The 20,388-nt window shown below is 50.0% G+C and overlaps 1 protein-coding gene and 1 long non-coding RNA gene across 2 annotated transcripts in view; one reads left to right on the forward strand and one right to left on the reverse strand.

Moving 5' to 3' along the window:
* KREMEN2 (kringle containing transmembrane protein 2) overlaps positions 1-12,299 on the reverse strand; it is a 30,292-nt gene extending 17,993 nt beyond the window's left edge. The window contains exon 1 of the mRNA XM_081168816.1: positions 10,973-12,299. Coding sequence (XP_081024942.1) covers positions 10,973-11,039 — 67 coding nt within the window. The 5' untranslated portion in view covers positions 11,040-12,299. The remainder of the gene's footprint in view (positions 1-10,972) is intronic.
* Positions 1,692-5,387, forward strand: LOC308572617. The gene is made up of 2 exons (XR_014001830.1): positions 1,692-1,841; positions 4,735-5,387. It is a non-coding gene; the product is annotated as an uncharacterized lncRNA (long non-coding RNA).
* Positions 12,300-20,388: the final 8,089 nt, after the last annotated feature.

A 20,388-nucleotide genomic window follows, 5' to 3' on the forward strand; every position in this document is an offset into this window, starting at 1 on the left:
AGGGGGAACTAAGTGAGATGGCAATGAATATTCCGTACTCCTTCGCTTGTTTCAAAATATGGCAGGTGAGCCTTACTGCGTTTGGAGACCCCCCTTTGTCATTCTCCTGGTGGTGCCCCTGGGCCTCCCTACCTCTCCTCCTACAATTCGAGGGCTGCTTGGGCCTAAGAGTGCAGGGCGACCAAGGGCCCAAGACGAGGGGCTCTCGTCTTCCCTGGCAGTTCACCAGAGACCTCCAGTTGCCCCTCCTTTCCACCCCCACCCCCAAATCTCTGAAATGTGGAGCTGGAGGAACATCAGAGCAAGCGTGACAAGACAAGCTTGAAAGAAGAGGGACATGTCCCAAGGCTGCCTCCCGGGTGGGGGCCAAGAGGAGATTAGAGATGCTAAATGTGTAATCAGTTAAAGCATGCAGAGGCTTTGAAGATTCAAAGGGAATCGGTGTGGAGGGTGTCGTGTGAGCCTTGGCTGCAGGCAAAAGAAACACAGGAGACCCTTTTAGATCTTATATTGGGGGGGGGGAATGGAGGAAGATCAAAGAGTTCAAAGGCGCATTTAATCTGCCATGCCAAGACAGTCAAGTGCAGGCAAAGCACAAGGGGGGGGGGGTGGACAGGACTCCCCCCCCTCCAATCCAGCTCTTTGACCTCCAGCAAGGTCAGCAGTGGGTCCCTCTGGACTTTTAGTCTGGGGGGGGGGATGGGTTCCAGCCCTGCTCTCAAATCACCAGCAACTGCCTCAGGGAACGTGTTTCCATAGTGAGGTCAGCTCCAGAGCATGCAATGCATAGTAACAATGAGGGCCAGGGTGCTTCAGAGCATGGGCAAAGTTCTTCCCCTGCACTGGCATGACTAACTGCAACCTATCATCTGGGATAAACATCTTGGTCTGTCCTGCGTCAATAAAGGTTCCTGCAAAAAACAAACAGACCATGTAACACCTTGCAAGGAAAATCTAGGACATCAAGGAGAAAAATTCTGGCACAGCCCAATATCTGCTCTGCTGTTGGTTGGTTTTTCGCTGTGTGCAGGAACATCCCAAAGTTTGATTCTTCACCTGCAGCCTGATGGGGTACAGCCCCTTATTTGACCACCTCAGGTTTCTGCCACCTCCTTCCACTGCAGACATAGACCAGTCTGAAGAAGGCACAGATACTGGATCAGGAAGCAGAAAGGTGGGGCCGCGTGAAAATTCAGGAGTGACTTTCTTGCTGTGGGAATTGGGGTCTGTTGTTTGCGTGTGTTGGGAATGCAGAGAACCCAGAGAAGTTTAATCTGGAGGATAAGAGCATGGCATGCCCAGGAATCAACAGGGGAGACTTGCCTACCTGCTTGCTCCTCCCCGTGAAGAGCAGAAGCAAATCTCAGCAAGCAATCCAGGTTGCAGAATGCATATTTTTCTTGACGCAGAATCCTGATTACACTACACACACATGCACCATTTCAAAAAGGACAATAGGCACAGATGCGGCCAGCCTTCTTCCCAACAAAATAACGCTGAGTGCCAGGCTGCGTTCTTCAGGTGCCCCACGCAAGGAAGCCCGTAATCCGAACTGGCGAAGAGAACCGGCCGCTCTGGGCCCTGTCCCTCCCTGGGAACCCAGGAGTCCTGGCTCCTTGCCGGCCTTGTTCTATCCCAGACATATTAATGTCCTTCCACAGCTGGGAATAGGCCCAGGAGCCTCGCTTCGCCTTCCCTGCCACTGCCCCCCCCCCCCGCCTCCGAGCCTGAAGCCTCTCGGTGGTGTAACCAGACGCCTTTCCAGCCCAGCAGACAGAAGCCCCGGGGGACAGGCCCCACCTGTTGCCGGGGATGGAAATAGCTGAGAACATAATAAACAGGTGGTTGATATAAAGCAAAAAAGGGTGGGCGGGTAGGGGGCGTAGGGATTGCGGGGTGGGGGGAGATCTCTTGGTGGGGACGGACGGACGTAGAAGTCTACAGAGGCCTGGAGCCTGGATGTCTAACAGGTGGTGAGTGTTGGCAGCTGGGCCCTTCGACGCTACAGGCTGCTTGGGCCTAGTGGCAGGGATGGGGTGGGGGGAGTGTGGAATTGGGGACCGGGGCGGGTTGGGGGGGCATGAATGTGAGGTGGCCTTGGAGATCAGAAGGGGGGGGGGGACATCAGAGGGACAAATGGCTCAGGGCTCTCTGTTCTCTTGAGCCCTGGGATTGCGGAAGAAACGCAATGGAACGCACACCGGGGGGTGGGGAGAGAAATAGCCTGTTCCGACAAACGTGGGATTAGCTATTTCGGTACCATTGTGGAGAACTTCCTCCTGTTGGGGAGCTGCTGCAGCTGTCCAAAGGCCAACAGCCTGTCGCGGCGAAGCAATAGGGAAGGGGGCAGAGGAGAATTCCCAGAGTACTTGCAATGCCTTTCTTTCAATAAATATATAAATAAGTAGATGCCGAGGGCGCTTTCACACCTTTAGGAACTGGCGTGTGAGCATGAGCGGGAGCGCATGTGTGCACGCATATGCTCTCTCCTCCCCACTCCAGGGATCCTGGAGCTCCTTGGACATTTGCCCTTGCGTGAGAAAACCAGGGAGGTTTCTTCGAAAGGCAGCTTACCTTTCCCTTACCAATCTTCCTCCATAAGGTGGAGGGGCCTTTGGGATGTTTCAGACTAGGCCGGCTGTGAGGGAGCCATCGTGCACATGTATGTACAGCTCACACATGAAAAGGGAGGCCAGGCTGTGTGCACATCATGTTTATAAAGCGCACTGCTTCTGTCGGAGAACTCTGGGAACTGTAGTTTACCCCTCACGGTGCTACAGTTCCCAGCACTCTCAATGATCTGCAGTTTTCTGGATGCTTTGGGGTAAGTAGTGCGTTTTCTACGTATGGTGTGTACTCCGCCTTACACATGGGAGAGAGACAGAGATGAGCTGCAGTGTGGACCCCTCCCCTCAGCTTACCGCTAGCTCAGCCAGTTGCTCCAAATACATTTCTGTCTTCTTAGCTGCAACACTGGAAGCAAGCTGGGAAAGGGGGATAGAATGGCTGCAGCAACCAAGTGCGAGAGGGAAAGCATGACGGGGCCGGTCCAAGACATTTTGCTTCCTGAGGCAAAGAAGGTGCCCCTCTCTCCCCACCCCAGAATCCAAGCAGGCTGACAGTTTTGACAGCAGAATTTCACTTCAGGTCTCGCAACTGGGAAGCTCTCTCCCTCGCACCTGAGGGCAGCAGTTAGCAAGCTTAGGGGAGCTGCCATCACTGTTTGACACCCCTCCACATCTACCGCCTGAGGCAGCCACCTCCTTCTGCCAGCTGCCCTCCTGCTGTCACATCTAGCTGGGCCCTCAGGAGAAATAAGTCTATCCCTGTCTAGTAACCATGATGGCTACATGGAACTTCCATGAGCAGAAACAGTATACCACTGAATACCACTAGCTGGAAGACGACAACAAGGGAGATGGCTTTTGCGCTCCCGTGCCCTGCTTTTGGGCTTCCCAGAGGCATGACTGACCAGTGAGGGAAGATGGACCTTGGATCTGATCCAGCAGGACTTGTTTAAAGCCCTTTTGAGTGTCCTGATGATGAGGAAACTCAGTGACATGGATGTGAGGCAGATCGTCAATAAAAGCCCCAAAGAGAGACAGCTGCCACCTCCCAAATGTCACTCTTTTGCAGGACAGATTCAATCACATACCAGAAACTAAGATTGGCACAACTGAAGAGTTCTGGTGCAACAAATCCACATCATTCCACTTTTTAAAACATACTCTGCGGTAAGGAAAGTGACAAAGAAAAGGGTGGGATAATGATCGATTGATGGGAAGTTATACATGAGCTCTGTGCAAACTAATCCGGAGGGATGTTCTCCGATGTATAACCTCCCCACAGACAAATCTGGAGGAATACTCAGTAAAGAGGTCGTCTGGGGGATCTTGGTGCGGCAGAACGGCCAGAGCACCGGATATGCCCCTGAAATGCGAGTCCCACCTCCGCTTTCGGGATGCACGGAAATGTGGAGGTGTCAGCAGAGGGTGTGTAGGAGGGGAAGGAAACTGGAGACAGGGATGGGGTGCACAGTGGGTCATTTCACACTCCGGACTTAATAGTCTTATGGGGTGGGGCAGCTCTCTAGATGGCCATGTGTTTTATTTCGCTTATTTAAAACGGTCTCATCCCCCTCTCCCTTTAGGTGTGTATTACCAGTAGCGGACAAAATTGCAGGGCAGAGACAAAAAGCTGTGCTGTCAACATTGCTGTCCCTACGGCACTGGGGCAGGGCAGGGTGGTCCTCACAGCCCCCACCTTGCCCTGCCCTGCTCCAGTTTTGGGATGGCAGGTCTGCCACATCAGCCACAGCTGTGGAACATAGGAAGCTGCCTTATACCAAGTCTGACAATTGGCCCATCTAGCTCCATAGTGCCAACATGGACTGGCAGCAGCTCTCCAGGGTTTTCGGGTGTGGGTCTCTGCCAGCCCTACCTGGAGATGCCAGGATCGAACCTGGGACCTTCCTCATGAAAAGCTGGAGTTACGGCTTTCCCCCTTGTTTCGAAATTCAGCAAGCCCCACCCCTGCTTCACATGTGGGTGGCTGCTCCTTCTACTGAGTGTGGGGTTCTGGACCTCTGCCTCACAGTCCTGCCCGATGGCACCACACAGCTGCCACATATTGGGTCAACATTTTCATGGAGCTATCCACTACGATCCCAAGGTCTCGTTCCTGGTCAGTTAATAAATGGATGCAACAGACAGAATACTCTCTAACATTTCACAGATGAGAACAGGAATATGATCATTTGGTGCAGTGGTTAGACTGGCAACCTAGGACTGGGGAGAGACCAGCTTCAAATCCCCCCTCAGCTATGAAGTTCTCAGGGCTCATCAATCTCTCTCAGCCAGTAGCCTGCTTCATAAGCCTGCTGTGAAGATAAAACGGGACAAGGGGAGAGTTCCTTGGCGGAATGGCGAGTTATAAATAAAAGCCAATTCTCCAACCAAGGGCTGTTGCCTGAATGCATCTGTTACATTGCTGAAATTCCTGTTCTGCATGCTACGTTAATTTACTTTTGCAATAGGTTGTCCTCTAGTGATCTAAATGGGAGGTGTTTGCTGTTATGGTTAAAAATAAATCTTAAAAGCATAATGCAAAATATGCCTTAGTGTAGGATAGGGATGGGTGAATCTGCCCGTTTTGGCTTTTCTCATTTCTCATTTTCCTTAACTTATATTCATTTCTCCATATCTCCACATCAGTTCACAATTACTTTTTTTTTTAAGTCCTCGTGAACATTCATGAGCATTTTAGTGCAACTTGTTTATATGCCATTTTGCCTAGTATGTACGTACATTGTTGCAAAGCAATTCTCCCTGATAAAATGCATTTTTTGTATGTTCTTTTCCCTAACATGTGCACACTTATGTACCCTTTATGCTAGCATGTGCATTTTTGTACACAGCACTTGCCTGGAAAGCTGCACTGCCAACTTTGGAAAAGTGCAAATTTTGGGAGGGTTGCTTCCTTCAGTTCACACATTGTTTTGAATCGTGCAAATGATTGCCTTGAGATGCAAACTGAATCGATTTTCTCCCTTGTCCCAGCGTAGGAATGGGGAAACTGTGATTCCCCCAGATGTTGCTCCCCTTATCCTTGACCGCTGGTCCTGCAGGCTGGAGCCTTTTTCCCTTGCTGCCCCTCATGCCTGGAACTGCCACCCAATGCATCTTTTGGATGCTACCCCTATTCCTTCAAATCCTTCTTCAAAACCCACCTTTTCTTTGATGGAAGACCATTAAGCCAGCCTCTTTTGATGGCAATGTGCATTGCTTCACTTACTCCAAAATAGGGGCATTCCAGATGGCCAAGGGTGTCCAAGCTATGGGTCTTTAGCACTAGGCCCAAGATCTCCTGCTCCATCCCTGATTTATGCAACGCATGCCAATGGGCCTGCAGTCCTGGCTCCACCTACTGTCAGTTGCCTTCTGACCCACCAGTTCCAATGGGCACCAGCCACCACTGGCAATGCCCCTCTTCAAATGACGGTAAGCCAGCTCTGCTCTGTTTGGGGGCACTCCTGCTTGCCTTGCCCCCAAAGTCCTGCCCTGACAATCCTCACTGCCCCTTAGTTCCTATCCCTTCCTGCAACTAAGCCCAAGTACATGTAACTGTACAGAGCAGATATACTTTCCCTGTTTACTTTTGCCTCCATTTTTCTACCCCTCCTACTGTCGCCTCCTCTGTGACAAATTTTGGATTGTATGCTCCTCGGGGCATCTCCTTCATTTTTCTCTGCTACACATGTTGATGGCACTTTACAAGCAAATAATAATAATAATAGTTATTACTGTGTGCACACAATGGAATGAGCTTTTTTTCTAACCTAGGATACAAAATAAACAGTTTTAGTCGTGTGGTAATTATTCTGCTGCTCCACCCCACTGGAAATTGATCCGCAAGGTATCTCTTCCCCCGTGATGTGGGTCAGCTACTGACAAGACCATGGGATGCAGAGGTCAGAGTAAACAGGGAAGATCTAAGGCACTCTGCAAACTACAAGAGGTGGGGAAGCCCACAAAATGCAGCTCATCTCTGAAGCCATGAGAGACAGAAAAGTAGCAACAGTAGACTCCCTTTATACAGGGTGGGTAAAACTAAAACTGAATTTCAAAGGATTTGAAAGGATTTCAACAAACCTAACCAATGTGGATCTGAGAAGTTGCTTTCCCCCCCTTTTCCTCTCCCCACCTCTTTTCCCCAACTTAATGACAGGCAGTAGATCAGCTTAGTTTGCATACATGGGAATTATCCAGAGGACTGAAGTAGCTGGTTGATAAAAGCTTATGGCAAATGTATGTAATGGATTAAATCCTCCACAACTACCCTTCCTTCACACCTGGGGGTTCCCTGTTCAAAACCACACAATAGGGATCAGAAATCCTAGCTCATCCAATGATAAACATGTGAGCATAATTAACTAGTGCAGGATTTGGTGATGGCAATCAGTTTACATGTCTTCTTCTTTTTAAAAAAAGAAGACTATATTTTTAATGATTCTATACTCCTGCATAAATTAACCCTAGTTCTGTATTCACAATTACAAAAGCATCAACATTCCACAAAGGCAGAAAGTAATTTACCTTTCTTATACCACTCTTTATGAATCTCCTCCTTTTGCGACAATATGTTAAGAAAAAACATCAGGGGGTATTGATTGATTCTGTATGCAATGACTGTACTCACACACAGAGAGAAACATGCTTGGTTTAATGAGAGTGGTCAGTGACAGCACCCTCACAAGAAAATGAAAGGTTTAAAACCACTGTTATAAAGGGGGAATGGGGAACAGAACAGAAATGAACAGGCTCAACTGCCTCCTGAGCCAGAGCACCCCCTAATGGCAGTCTGCTGCACTGCAGCTGGCCTTTTCTGTGCTCAGCGTCTCAAACGTGGGAAAACACACAAAAAAGCGAATTTGAAAGGGACTGTCCAGCATTTCCTGTTGAAAAGGAAATGGGAGAGAAACTGTGGTTTTGATCCTAGTAAAAGAACAAAGAGACAACAAGCTGGGCTTTGTGCTCTGTAGCCACAGGGGTTGCCAATATTTTGTCCTGCCTTTTCCAAGTGCACAAAATAAAGGCAGAAGTTCAACCGGCAAAGAATCTACAGCAGCTGCTTGCCATGCAGGCAAGATTCACTTGCTGAATATATTCTTGCCATACAGCAGAGAATGCCTTGCTTTGCAGGGTGGGAGGGGAAGGATAGGACTCTGTGACGGGTAGAACCCTCCTTCATGTACCATTCAAAGATGCTCTCTGGAAGAGGAACCTCTGTTTTTGTGCTTATTTTATCCTACAACGTCCTCCTTTACCACCACCACCCACCCTTTAATCCTCACTACAACCCTGTGGTGTAGCTTATGCTGAGATAGAGAATGACTTGGCCTCAGGTCCCTCATTGATCTTCTTGGCTGAGTGGGGAAATTTGAACCCAGGTCTCTCTGCTCTAAGCCTGACACTCAGGATTGCCAACCTTTGAGGGACCGCGGGAACGTCTGCAAAGTAGAGAAACCACCACAGCAGCCAAGCACATGCCACAGCCTAGGGTATTGGCGAGAACAGAGTGCCTTGTCCAATTTCAGCTGGTGTGGAGAGGACCCCATTGGTGATCCTTGCCCGACAGCAGCCTTTGCCAACTTGGCGCCCTCCATGTGGCTTTGGACTGCAGCTCCCACCAAGCCCTTCCAGGTAAGGGCATTGCTGCACTATGCCCTCGGCACCTGGCAAGAGGCACGGCAACTGCAGAGCTGCGCCAGGGAAGAGCCACGGCTTCGTTCTGGTGACGGATGCCTACGTGTGATTGTTGGGGCAGAAGGTGGGGCCGGTTCAGGATGTCCTCTTCCAGCGACAGAGAGTGTCCCTCCCCACAGATACTTGCATGAGGCTGTACACAACTCTGCTTCTGAGTCCCTGTATAGGTTTATCTTTGAAACTGGTGTCGAGATTGGGGGTGGGGGGAGAGTTTAAAAATTCCTTTGTTAAAGGGTGCCAAAGAGAAAAAGATGCCAGATATGATCGCCATCTGATCTTTGATTAATGCCCAGATTCAGCATCTAGATCCCTGCTGGGTGGGTAGAAAGTAGCCAGCCCCCCTTTTCCCTGCACCCCTGGCGTCAGCTTCATTAACTACAACCCCCGAAGGCCGGGATCCCAAATTTCATGGTTTGTAGTTAGTGAAGTCCCTGGGGTCCTCGACCCAGAACATCCCCGTATTAGCTGGGCTTTTCTGATAGACCTTATCCTGTGGAGATGCCTACCGGTAATTTTACAGACTCAGACACAAGCTGCTTTCACATCACACACTGAAAGCACACGGCTTCCCCCAAAAAACCCAGGGAACTGTAGTTTGTGAAGGGTGCTGGGTCATAGTCCTGTGCAGGGTAAACTACTGTTCTCATGATTCTTTGGGGAAAGCCATGCAATTTAAATGCATGATGTGGGTGTAGACTCAAGCCCAGTATTGTCTACTCAAGCAGGCAGCAGCTCCCCTGGGAGCTTTTCCCATCAACCACTGCTCCCTGATTATTATTATTATTATTATTATTATTATTATTATTATTATTATTTTACTGAAGATGCCAAGGCTTGTGCTCTGTCGCTGAGCCACGCTGACCCCTTCTCCAAGATACGGCCTCTCTGGAATGTACCCCCCCATGTGATCTGAAAGAAGAAAAAGAACCTCTAAGCATGCGCTGAGTGTCTTCCCCAGCCTGTGCCACAACAGAATGTGCACACGTTTGGGGTGATTATGATCAGTTTTGGTGTCAAAAGATGAATCTCCAAATCAAAGGGCATGGTTTTATTTTTTGGGGGTGGGGCGATTAAAACATAACCTGTTACCTGCATTACTATCGTAGGTACATTACATATAAAATCACTTGGGGGAAACAAACAGAACTTATTGTTCCATCAAGCCTTTGGCATTATCTCTTGGTCCAAGTACTTTGCCTACTGCAGCTAAAGTTAAGTATACGTCACTGCAATAATCACATTTTCTTCCCCTCGTGTCCCTTGCATCCAATTACCCCTCCTCCCTTCTGTTGACGCACTTGCATCTGTTCTTTTATACTGTATGATTGTTGGGGCAGAGACCTGGCATTTCATTCTCTGTAAAGTGTCAGGGACACTGAAGGAACAACAATATCCAGCTTACAGCCTCCCCACAAAAATATTCTATTATGAAGAAGAGAGGAGAGAGAGAGAGAGAGCTCAGTCAGTAAAGCATGAGACTCTTAATCTCTGAGTTGTGGGTTCGAGATTCACACTGGGCAAAATATTGCTGCATTGCAGGGGGTTGAATTTGATGACCCTTATGGTCCCTTCTAACTCTGAGATTTTATGACCCAGATTCTATGACCCAAATCTTGGAATAGCTTGTCAAGCTGATGAATATCTTTGAAAGTAGTTGGGTTGGGGGAAGGATGAAGAAAGGAAAGCATACCTTGCTCTGGGGGGAGGCGGGGCCCTTCCTACCCCCCCACCCCACCCCAGCAGATCCCTAGCATCAGCAGCATTGCAGACTGCAGCCTACCTCCCCAATTATAAACCCAGCCCAACCCTGTTGAGCCAGTTCCTGCCACTTGGGATTCCCATCTGACAGGTATCCTGGACGGCAGCCAAAACGCGTCTGGGGAGACAGAAAGTGTGGGTGAAGAACTGGACCGCAGGGGTGGGGATCTGTCCCAGACACTTTCTCTTTCTCTTCTCTCTTCTCTCTCTCTCTCTGCTGCAGCAGGGGTCCAGCAGCTGTCTAGGGGCTGAGTGTGTGAAATCGGCTGGGCTCCGTCTGTCTGCCGTCGGGGCCAGGCGGGACAGGTGGCCGCTGAACTGTGCCTTTGAGGCTGGGGGCTCATCGGGCCAAGCAAGGGAGGCTGGGAGGGGGGAGGGAGAGGGGGGAGGGAGCCAGAAGGGGTCCTACCAGGCCAAGGGAAAGCTTAATGCTGCCAACCACAACGGCAGCTCCAGCCATCCTCCTCTCTCTCTCTGGCCATCAGCCCCCCCCCCACAGCCAACCAAAGGACCAGGGCAATGGGACTCTTGCACCGGCAGCCCCCTTCCATGTACCCCCTCCCTGACCACTCCCTGCCCTTCCACATGATCCCCATCCTCAAGGGACAGACAATATAGGAGTCCTGATTCTCAAGTCAGTAGAAACAGTCTTAAAGTGAACCCAGGAGTCCTGGCCGTCTTGCCTCCCCCAACATACATTTCGAGTTTTAACACATTCAACACCTGTCCCAGAGCTGTGAAGGGGGACCCGGGAGTCCTGCCCTGCTCCCTCTGGGTTTTCTTCGTGGTTCCCAGCCCTCCTGCCCCACGCTTGGCCACTCCCTGCTCCCCCAGCCCCCATTCCCAGAGCTGAGAAGAGGACCCTGGCTCTAATACGCCCCTCCCTGTCCCTCACTATTACGCACATATACATACACAGACCCTCCTTCCCTTCCACAGTTCTCACTCACCTGCCCTCTGCAGAGCCCGAGACCCTGGAAGAAGCACCAACAGCAGACCAAAAACCACCCAGGGCATTTCTGGACGGTGTCACCCCTTTGCCCGGTGCACCCAGGCTGCCCCACACCTGGAGGGTGTAGGAACAGCCAGGGTCCCAAGCTAGAGCCCAGCTGGGGGAGGGAAGGGACAAGAGGGGTGTCTCTGAACTGTCACGGCGCCAGCCAATTGAGGATCTAGGCGGGATCTTCCAGGGTCTGCATGGATGGCGGCGAAGGACGCTGGCGATCCAGTCGTTTTCTGGGATCTCGCGGGTGGAGCCTGCTAGCTAGCCATTGCATCGGAGGGGCTCGGATACCCCTCGGCTCCTCTTCCTGCTCCGGGGAAGTCGCTGTCAAGCAGTCGGTGGGTCGGAGAGGATCTCGTTGATCTGTCTGCAGGATCTAGGGATCACATGTCGCTGGTCCCCAAGGGGCACCGTGGGGCGGCAACTGTCCTCTCCTGTCCTGAAAGTGCAGCAGCCCGAGGGCGCCTTGGGTCCCAAGCGAAGTTTCTCTCGCAGTTCGACGGGGCGCAAGCTTAGCTGGTATCCTTCCGGATCTGCCGCGTTCAGAGCCGGCTGTCTCCAAAGGATCTGGAATCCACTAGAGTCCGAGCACGGTGGCTCATCTCCCCCGGTCTTCCTGGGTGAGGATCCGGCGGTCAGACGGGACGGGGTCCCGCCTCACCCTTCCTAGCTCTCTTCACCGCTTCAGCCGCCGAGTAAGATCTCGGATCTGGTAGATCTCTTGCCAGAAGTGATGCTCGTGGATCTCTCTTTCTCTCCTCCCCTCTCCGCCTCTCTCGGCTTCCGACCAATCCCTTCTCGGCCTCCTTCTCCCTCCTTAGGCAAATCTGGAGTCTCTCCGGAGCCCCGAGGGATGGTGTGTGGATCAATTCTTGTCCACGACGGGTTTGCTCACCAGGTGGGTTCCTTCCATCCCGGAGGGGATCTCGGCGCCTGTCAGGCGGCGGTGTTCAGCGTATCCTTACTCCCCGCCCTCTCCCCGCCACCTCCAGAGCGGATCCGGAGTTCGCAGGCGGACCAAACCCGAGAGGAATAGTCTGTGGCTCTGCTTACGTCCAGGCGGACCTGTCGTAGTCCGGGCTTTCTTGGGGGGCGAGTAGTCGGAACCCGCTCCAGGCAGCCCCCAGAGGAGCCTGGGCAGCCGCCGCCCTCGTGGTGGAACCACCTGCAGCGGCAGCCCCGCAGCTCCCTCGGCTGGGCGCTTGTTCGACGGGGCCGGTTCCTAGCTCGGCGGCTTCTGCTGCTGCTGCTGCCGCCGCCGCCCTCCGCTCTCTGTTCCCCCCAGCTCGCTCCCCTGGCAGCCGGAGGCAGAAGAGAAGGCGGCTCCCCCGCCATCCCCACCCCACTCCCAGCAGATCTCCCCGCCCCGACCGGCGGCCGCCCCTGGGACGTCCCATCCCGAAGGGGAGGGCCGAGAGGAGGAGGCTTCTCTTCTCGGCGCGGCTTCTTTGCGGCCGTCTCGCTCTCTTTCTCTCTCATCTCTGCGCGCGGCCTTGAAATCTGAGACGGGGCGGGAAAAGGAGGGGAAGGAGGGGGCCAGAGGATGTGCGGTTTGGGGGCGAGCGGGTGGGAGAGGAGGCTGGGCAGCCCAGGGCTTCACTTGGGACATAGCTCACAGCCCAGAACCAGTTTTTTTCTGCTGGGCCTCAAGCCCCGGAACACGTGAGGAGAGCGTGCCTCTGAGCACGTGCAGAGTTGATCTCTCTCTCTCTCTTCATGCCATCGTCTACACGCGCCTGGAATCGGGGAAAAGGTGGGTGAGGCTGACTGCCAGAACATTTGAGCCCCCGCACCTCTTCTTTTTAAAATGGAGCGCTGGCCCGGGCTCCGGAGGGCTAATGCCTCCTGGAGCCTGATTTTTAAATGACCGCGGACACACTGCGCATGCAGAGCACATTCCCCCCACCCCGCAAGAATCCTGGGAACTGGCCTTTGATAAGGGCGCTGGGAATTTTAGCTCAGTGAGGGGCGAACTACAGTTCCCAGCACACTTTGGCACTCTTTTGATGGGTGGGGTGTGTATGTAGCCAAGGCCAGCAGGCCTCAAGGCTGGTGCCTATCAAGGTGGAACATCTCTGGGTACCAGCAATGTGCCATCCTCTTCTGCAAAGTCCTGCATTAAAGGTTAAAGAGAGAAGAGGAAGTGGTTTAAAATTAAAACTCAGCACCAGCTACTTACAAAATGAGCATGAAGCAGACCGAATCCTAGGGATCCTGGCTCTCATTACCCCATGTCAACGCCACCCCAGTATTGAAGGGAACAAGGAACCAGAGCACTCTGGTTCAGTGATTCTCACTTCATAATTTTTGTAATAAGGAAGACAGTGAATTGCGGATCGTACACACAGGATCGTTCCCTGGTGCAGACGTGAGCAGAGAGTTTGGAGGGGACCTAGTAGGATACGCAGCCTGATCCACTGCTGGATGCAAAATATTCAGAGCTTGGAGCATCCTCGGCAGACACTTGTTCAGCCTCTTGAAGACCTCCAGCAAAGGAGAGACACATACACACAACCAGGTAGAAATGGCCAAAGTGCTGTTTCTTCCAATGCCCAACCACAGTCCTGACCTTAAGCCCTATAGATCACTGGCTAAAAGTATTCGCTCACATCCAGAGGGGTATTCCCTGTGCACAACCTGTGTACACCACCAGCTGGTCTGTATGCTTGTAAACCTATGAACATGAAAGGTTCAATGAGATGAGTGCACCATCTGGATACCGGTGAACCCACTATCAAGTGTACACCTATTCACACAAACACTGGTACGTGCGTACAGACAACTTGCTTCTAAGGTGTCAACGAGCCTCCTTCAAATATTTGAATAATGCTAAGGGATTATAGGTGGCGGTGGAAGGGCAGCTCTCATTAGTCACTTAGGAGGAAATGCTTTCTGCACATGTTCAAAGGCAATTTCTTGTGTTAGATTACTGTGAGCCAGTCCTGGCAATGAAAACAGGTACTAGGTCCGAGTGCCTGATGGATTTATGACCTGCCTTGGCTCTGTCCTAATGCAGTCATTAAAATGTAGTTTGCTGGAGGAGACGGAAGTCCACCTTTGTGCAACCATGTGGTATAATGGTTAGAGTGTTGTGGAAGGATTGGGGAGAGACCTCAGTTCAAAGCCCGACTCAGCCATGATGTTCATCTGGGTGGCCTTGGACCTGTTACCACCTTGTAGGGTTGTGAGGATAAAATGGAAGTGCTGAGGAAGAACCATGAAGAACTCTCAGCTCTGGAGGTGGGTGGGAGAAGGCAGGATAGAAGTGAAATAAATAAGCCTCCCCTAGTTTTATGAAGTGGGTGGAGGTGGGAAGAGAGTGGTTCAAGTGTGTCAAAACCCAGTCAACCCGCGTGGTGGTTCAGGGAATGTTGACACGGCAAAACTTAAAAACTGGTTTGAGAAACCAGTTTAATTATGGAGGCTTTCCTTCAAAGGATCTCGGCAACTGTCATCTTGTGAGGGTTGCTAAAAATGCTGTCTTTCAAGTCCCCTAAAGTAAAATTATTATTATTTTTCTAATTTGCAGTCCTTTTGTTCCCAGGATTCTTTGGTTTAGGGGCAGGGGCATTGCTCAATGCTTTCATTTATTTCTAGCATTTATATCCCAGCCTTCTCCACCCCAAAGGTGCCCAGGTGTACTCAGGAGGTCACAGACTCATGGCACCTATTTGCATAACAATTTGCATATGCTAATATGTATAAAGAGTGCAAATTAATTAAGGAGGTTTTCTCAAAAAGATCCCACAAATTAATGGGCCTGCCATTGCCTGAATAGAGCCTCCATGATCAGAGGCACTATACCACCGACTCTGACACTAGGAACAATCAATGGAGGAAAGCTCTCATCTTTCTGCTGTGCTTGTGAGCTTGTGTGGGTGTGAAGTCTAGCTGGCTGCTGTTGGCAACTGATCTGGGTGAATGTTGGTCCCACCCAGCAAGAGGATTGTTAGTAACACCAAGCTGTTGTAATGGGTTGCCTAAGCTGATGAGGTCAGGAATACAGTGGGGGTGGGGAGCCTATGGCCCTCCTGATGCCAAACTCCAGCTCTCACTGGCCCCCAGCCGGCGTAGCCAGCGGACAGGGAGGGCCACAGATTCTTGGAGTGGTGGGACCCACAATATAATACTGAAAGATTTTCTGTTCATGTTGCCAGGGGTGACAGCCTCTTGAACCCGAAGGATGCCCAGCCAAAGTGTGGGTGAGTTTTAGGGTGTTTGAAGATGGCTATCAGGAGAAAACAAGCTTGCTCCATCTTCCATCTGGCAGCCCTTTAGATATTTGAAGATCACTATCGTATCCCCTCTCAGGCCCCTCTTTTCTAGGCTAAACATTCCCAACTCCCTCAACCGTTCCTCAACAGGCTTGGTTTCCAGACCCTTGATCATCTTGGTCACCCTCCTCTGGACACGTTTCAGTTTGTCAACATCCTTAAATTGTGGCACCCAGAACTGGACACAGGACTCCAGGTGTGGTCTGACCAGAAGTGAGCAGTACTCTTCCTTCCCTTGACCTGGACACTAGACTTCTGTGGACGCAGCCTAGAATAGAAATCCATAACTAATAGTGGTCATCACTGTAAATGGAGGTGTCAGGATGAGGTCTGTACTGGCTGGTGGGGTGGGGGGTGACACAAGGTGGAACTGAGCTGCCATAGCAGGGCCAGGTATTGGGATGATCAAGCTGGGAGTAGGTTGAAGTACTCTGGAGCTTGGGGGCAGAGCACCTGCTGGTTCAAACCCCGGCCTCTCCAGGTAGGGCTGGGAAAGAAGGTTGTCTGAAATCCTGGAGAGCAGCTGCCAGTCAGTGTAGGCAATGTTAAGCTAGATAGACCAATGGGAGACCCAACTCAGTATAAAGCAATCTTCCTAGGCGGCCGAAGAGCAGGAGAGAAAGAGGTTCTTGTGAGTTGGGATTGCAAGGGTATCATCCTCAAAGAATCACACTTTCTTCTCCTTTCATCTGCTCCTTCCCTTTCAGGTTCAAAGCCGTCAGAGAGGGGGGCCTGTGGGGGAAGCAGTTTCTTGGGGATCAAGGGGGGGATTAGGTGTGATGTGGCTTGTTTTGAGTGCCTCTTGGCAGCGATTGAGGCTGGTGGAGGGGCTTTCCACGCAGGGAGAAGAAAACCCAGCTGGGATTTGGGGCCTGCAGGAACCTGCCCCTTTTGAAGGGGCCTTGGAATCTCCCCCAGGCTTATGGGGGGTGGGAGGTGGAGGGGATAGAGGAGTGGCCCCAGGTGGTAGCTGAAATTGGGGAGAGGGATCAGAGAGAGATCATCTTATGCATCAATCAAGCTGATTACAAAAAAGCTCCTGTGAACACTGAAGCATGGAAGAATCTAGACTTTGACACCCAGCCGCCTCTCGCAACGGCTGAGGCAGGCACCACAAACCTCACCCTCACAACCACACGCTCACATTCCTCTGCAGGCAGCATCGCGAACTGCGGAGCATGCATGTGCATGCACACATAGACACACTGGCTCGCGCCTCGACTCACCACAATTTGACCTCTCGGGAGTTCACTACTTTGAAGGCCTGACAGGAGTGAAAACAGCATAGCAGAGATGAGGGGGTCCCTGTGCATAAACAGAGTGTGCTTCCTCTGCTGCCCATGTTCCGACTTTGGCCCCCACCCCACAATGGCAGGCGGCCCCTGGAATTCTTTTTTTTTTTTTTTATAAAATTTTTATTGGTTTTACAACATTTTTAGGAAAAACAAACAAACACAAAAAGTGACAGACATACATGTATAGTTTCAAACATATTTTCATAAACCTCTTTTCTTGAACTTCCCCATACCCCCCCTCTCTGCATCCCAATGTCCATAATTCGACAAGCAACTCCCAATTGTTACTTTCTAATCTCTGTCATCTTAGTCTCTTTTATAGTCTAACCTTGTATCCCTGTACCCTTTTGCTTCTGGAAACCACAACATTTTAGCATTCATTAAGTTTATAGTAGTCCTTAAGATAACTTTTAAATTTTCTCCATTCTTCTTCCACCGTCTCTTTTCGTTGATCACGGATTCTGCCTGTCATCTCGGCCAGTGTCATATAGTCCATCACTTTCATCTGCCATTCTTCCAAAGTGGGTAAATCTTGTGTCTTCCAATACTTTGCGATAAGTATTCTTGCTGCTGTTGTGGCATACATGAAGAAAGTTCTATCTTTCTTTGTCACCAATTGGCCGACAATGCCCAAGAGGAAGGCCTCTGGTTTTTTAGAAAAGGTACATTTAAGTACCTTTTTCATTTCATTATAGATCATTTCCCAAAAGGCCTTTATCTTCGGGCATGTCCACCAAAGGTGATAGAAAGTACCTTCAGTCTCTTTACACTTCCAACATTTATTGTCGGGCAAATGATAGATTTTTGCCAGTTTGACTGGGGTCATGTACCACCTGTAAACCATCTTCATAATGTTTTCCTTTAAGGCATTACATGCCGTAAATTTAATACCGGTGTTCCATAACCATTCCCAGTCAGCTGACATAATGTTATGTCCAACATCCTGAGCCCACTTAATCATAGCCGATTTAACTGTTTCATCCTGTGTGTTCCATTTCAACAACAAGTTGTACATTCTAGATAAATTCTTAGTATTGGGTTCTAACAGTTCGGTCTCTAGTTTTGATTTTTCCACCTGGAAACCGATTTTCCTATCCTGTTTAAAAAATTCCATTATTTGGCGATATTGAAACCAATTTTCTACTTTATGCTTCAATTTCTCCTGACTTTGTAGTTTGAATTTATCTCCATCCTGTTCTAAGATTTCCCAATACTTCGGCCATCCGACCTCCATATTGAGTTTCTTCACTGCTTTAGCCTCCACTGGTGACACCCATCTAGGGGTTTTATTTTCCAATAGATCTTTATATCTTATCCAAACATTAAATAATGCTTTTCTAACAATGTGATTTTTAAAGGCGCTGTTAACTTTATCATACCAAAGATATGCATGCCAACCGAAAGCATTATTGAAACCTTCCAGATCCAAGATGTCCGTGTTCTCGAGGAGCATCCATTCTTTCAGCCAGCAAAAAGCTGCTGCCTCATAATACAATTTTAGGTCCGGCAGGGCAAAACCCCCTCTTTCTTTAGCGTCAGTCAATATTTTAAATTTAATTCGGGGCTTTTTGCCCTGCCAGACAAATTTCGAGATGTCTTTGTGCCACCTCTTAAAACATTCCATCTTGTCAAGAATCTGCAAGGTCTGAAACAAAAATAACATTCTAGGCAATACATTCATTTTAATTACTGCAATTCGGCCTAACATTGACAGTTTCAAATTTGACCATATTTCTAGATCTTTTTTAATTTCTGACCAACATTTTTCATAGTTGTCCTTATACAAATTCGCATTCTTAGATGTTAAATAAACCCCTAGGTATTTCACCTTCTTGACCACAGTCAAACCTGTTTCCTCTTGAAATTTCTCCTTTTCCATATCTGTTAGATTTTTCCCTAAAACTTTTGTTTTTTGCTTATTCAACTTAAATCCAGCTACCTGGCCAAATTGTTGTATTATTTCTAGGACCTTTTTCGTACTAGTGTTTGGCTCTTGCAAAGTCAATACTAGGTCATCTGCATACGCTCTTAACTTATACTGTTTAGCTCCGACCTGCACACCTTTGACCTGCTGGTCATTTCTTATCATGTTCAGCAACACCTCCAGAACTGAAATAAAAAGTAATGGGGAGATTGGGCACCCCTGTCGTGTTCCTTTTTCTATCTTAAGTTCCTCAGTCACAACATTATTTACAATCAGTTTAGCTTTTTGTTCAGAATATATTGCAGCCATACCATTCTCAAAACCCTGGCCTACCCCCATCCCATGAAGATTCTTCCTCATAAAACTCCAAGAAATATTATCAAAGGCTTTCTCCGCATCCGGCCCCTGGAATTCTGACCATGAGGGAATGCGGCCCTGGGCTGAAAAAGGGTGCCCACCCTTGCATTAAAGGGACTGGCAAATTCCACAAGGAGGGGGCCCAGTGCTCAGTGGCTGAATACCGCTGCTTTGCACAAACGCAGAAGATGCCAGGTTCTGTCCCCCTGGAATTGCTGATCTGAAAGGAGCTCAGAAGCCAGGAGAGCAAAATATGGGCTTGATGCATGTCATGATTTAAAGCAATGTGGCCTGAGTCAGTAGATGTCAACATCGTGCATTCACCAACTGTCCAATATTTAAGTCTTGCTTTTGCTTCTTGCTTGTTTTTAAACAGTGGCCAGGCTGCAGTTTGCATTGCCGGTCTCGGGCGCCCAAATGTTTGCAGCCAACTCCAAACATACTCACTCACAGAACTTCCATGTTCAGGGGCAGTATATCGTTAATTGTCAGGTACCCGAGATAATAAACAGAAAGCAGTGGCTGTGTCTCCATTGTGGTTTTTATTCAGAGCTTCTTAGGGGGCTGGTGGATATTGGAGACAGAGTACTGAGCTAGGTGGGCCTGAGGTCAGATCCAGCAGGAAATGGCGGTGCTTGTACACGAGCAGATGCCCACACAATACCATGGGAGGCATGGGGTTTATCATAGCTACTCAGAGGGCTACTGGCAAGAGCTGCTGTGTTCAGTGAACATGCAAACATAGTAAGTCCTGGTGGACCAGGCCATTGGTCCAGCATCTTCTTCTGACAGTGACCTATCAGATACCTCTGGGAAGTCCACAATCTCCCCTTCTATTCAAGGACAGCCTGTCTCCAACAATGGAGCCAGAGCGCAGCCCTCGCGGCTAGTAGCCATTGCTAGCCTCACCCTCCATGCATTGCTCTAATACTCTTTGGAAGCCATGCTGCGAGCTGCCTATCATTACTTCTTGTGGCAGTGAATTTCACAGATAAGCTGTGTGAGGCAGCTGCTTTTACACACGCAGCAAAATCCAGACAGGCCGTGCTCATTCCACACAGCCCCCCCCCCGGGGGGGGGGCAGAGAGAGGCCCACGAGGCAACAGGAATTTCCCACGGAGCAAACCAGGGCGGGACCGGTCAGGGCCGCTCAGCCAGCTTGGAGGAACCTACACTTTAAGACTTCAACTCTTTTTAGCTGGGGAGAGTGCAGCGGGGTCAAGCAAACCCTCATCGTCGGGATCGACGGCTCCTAGTCCCATTTTCAGAATGAGAATGTGCAATGTGATCATGACGGGGCAAGAGTGCCTCTGCGCACTGTAGTGCATTCCATCTCCTGCACAAAGGAAACAGCCAGGCATGGCACTCTTCTAGGGTACTTTCTATTTTAGGAATTAACTGTGGTGTTCAGGACAGCACCACACCTTTCCCCACCTCCCTTTACTCCATACCTCCAGCACTGCAAACTAGGAAAGGTTAGGCAACAGACCCCTTCCCTGCCATCTGCACCCTG

The sequence above is a fragment of the Podarcis bocagei genome (genome assembly GCF_964188305.1).
Source record: "Podarcis bocagei genome assembly, chromosome: 13".
Taxonomy (NCBI): Eukaryota; Metazoa; Chordata; class Lepidosauria; order Squamata; family Lacertidae; genus Podarcis; species Podarcis bocagei.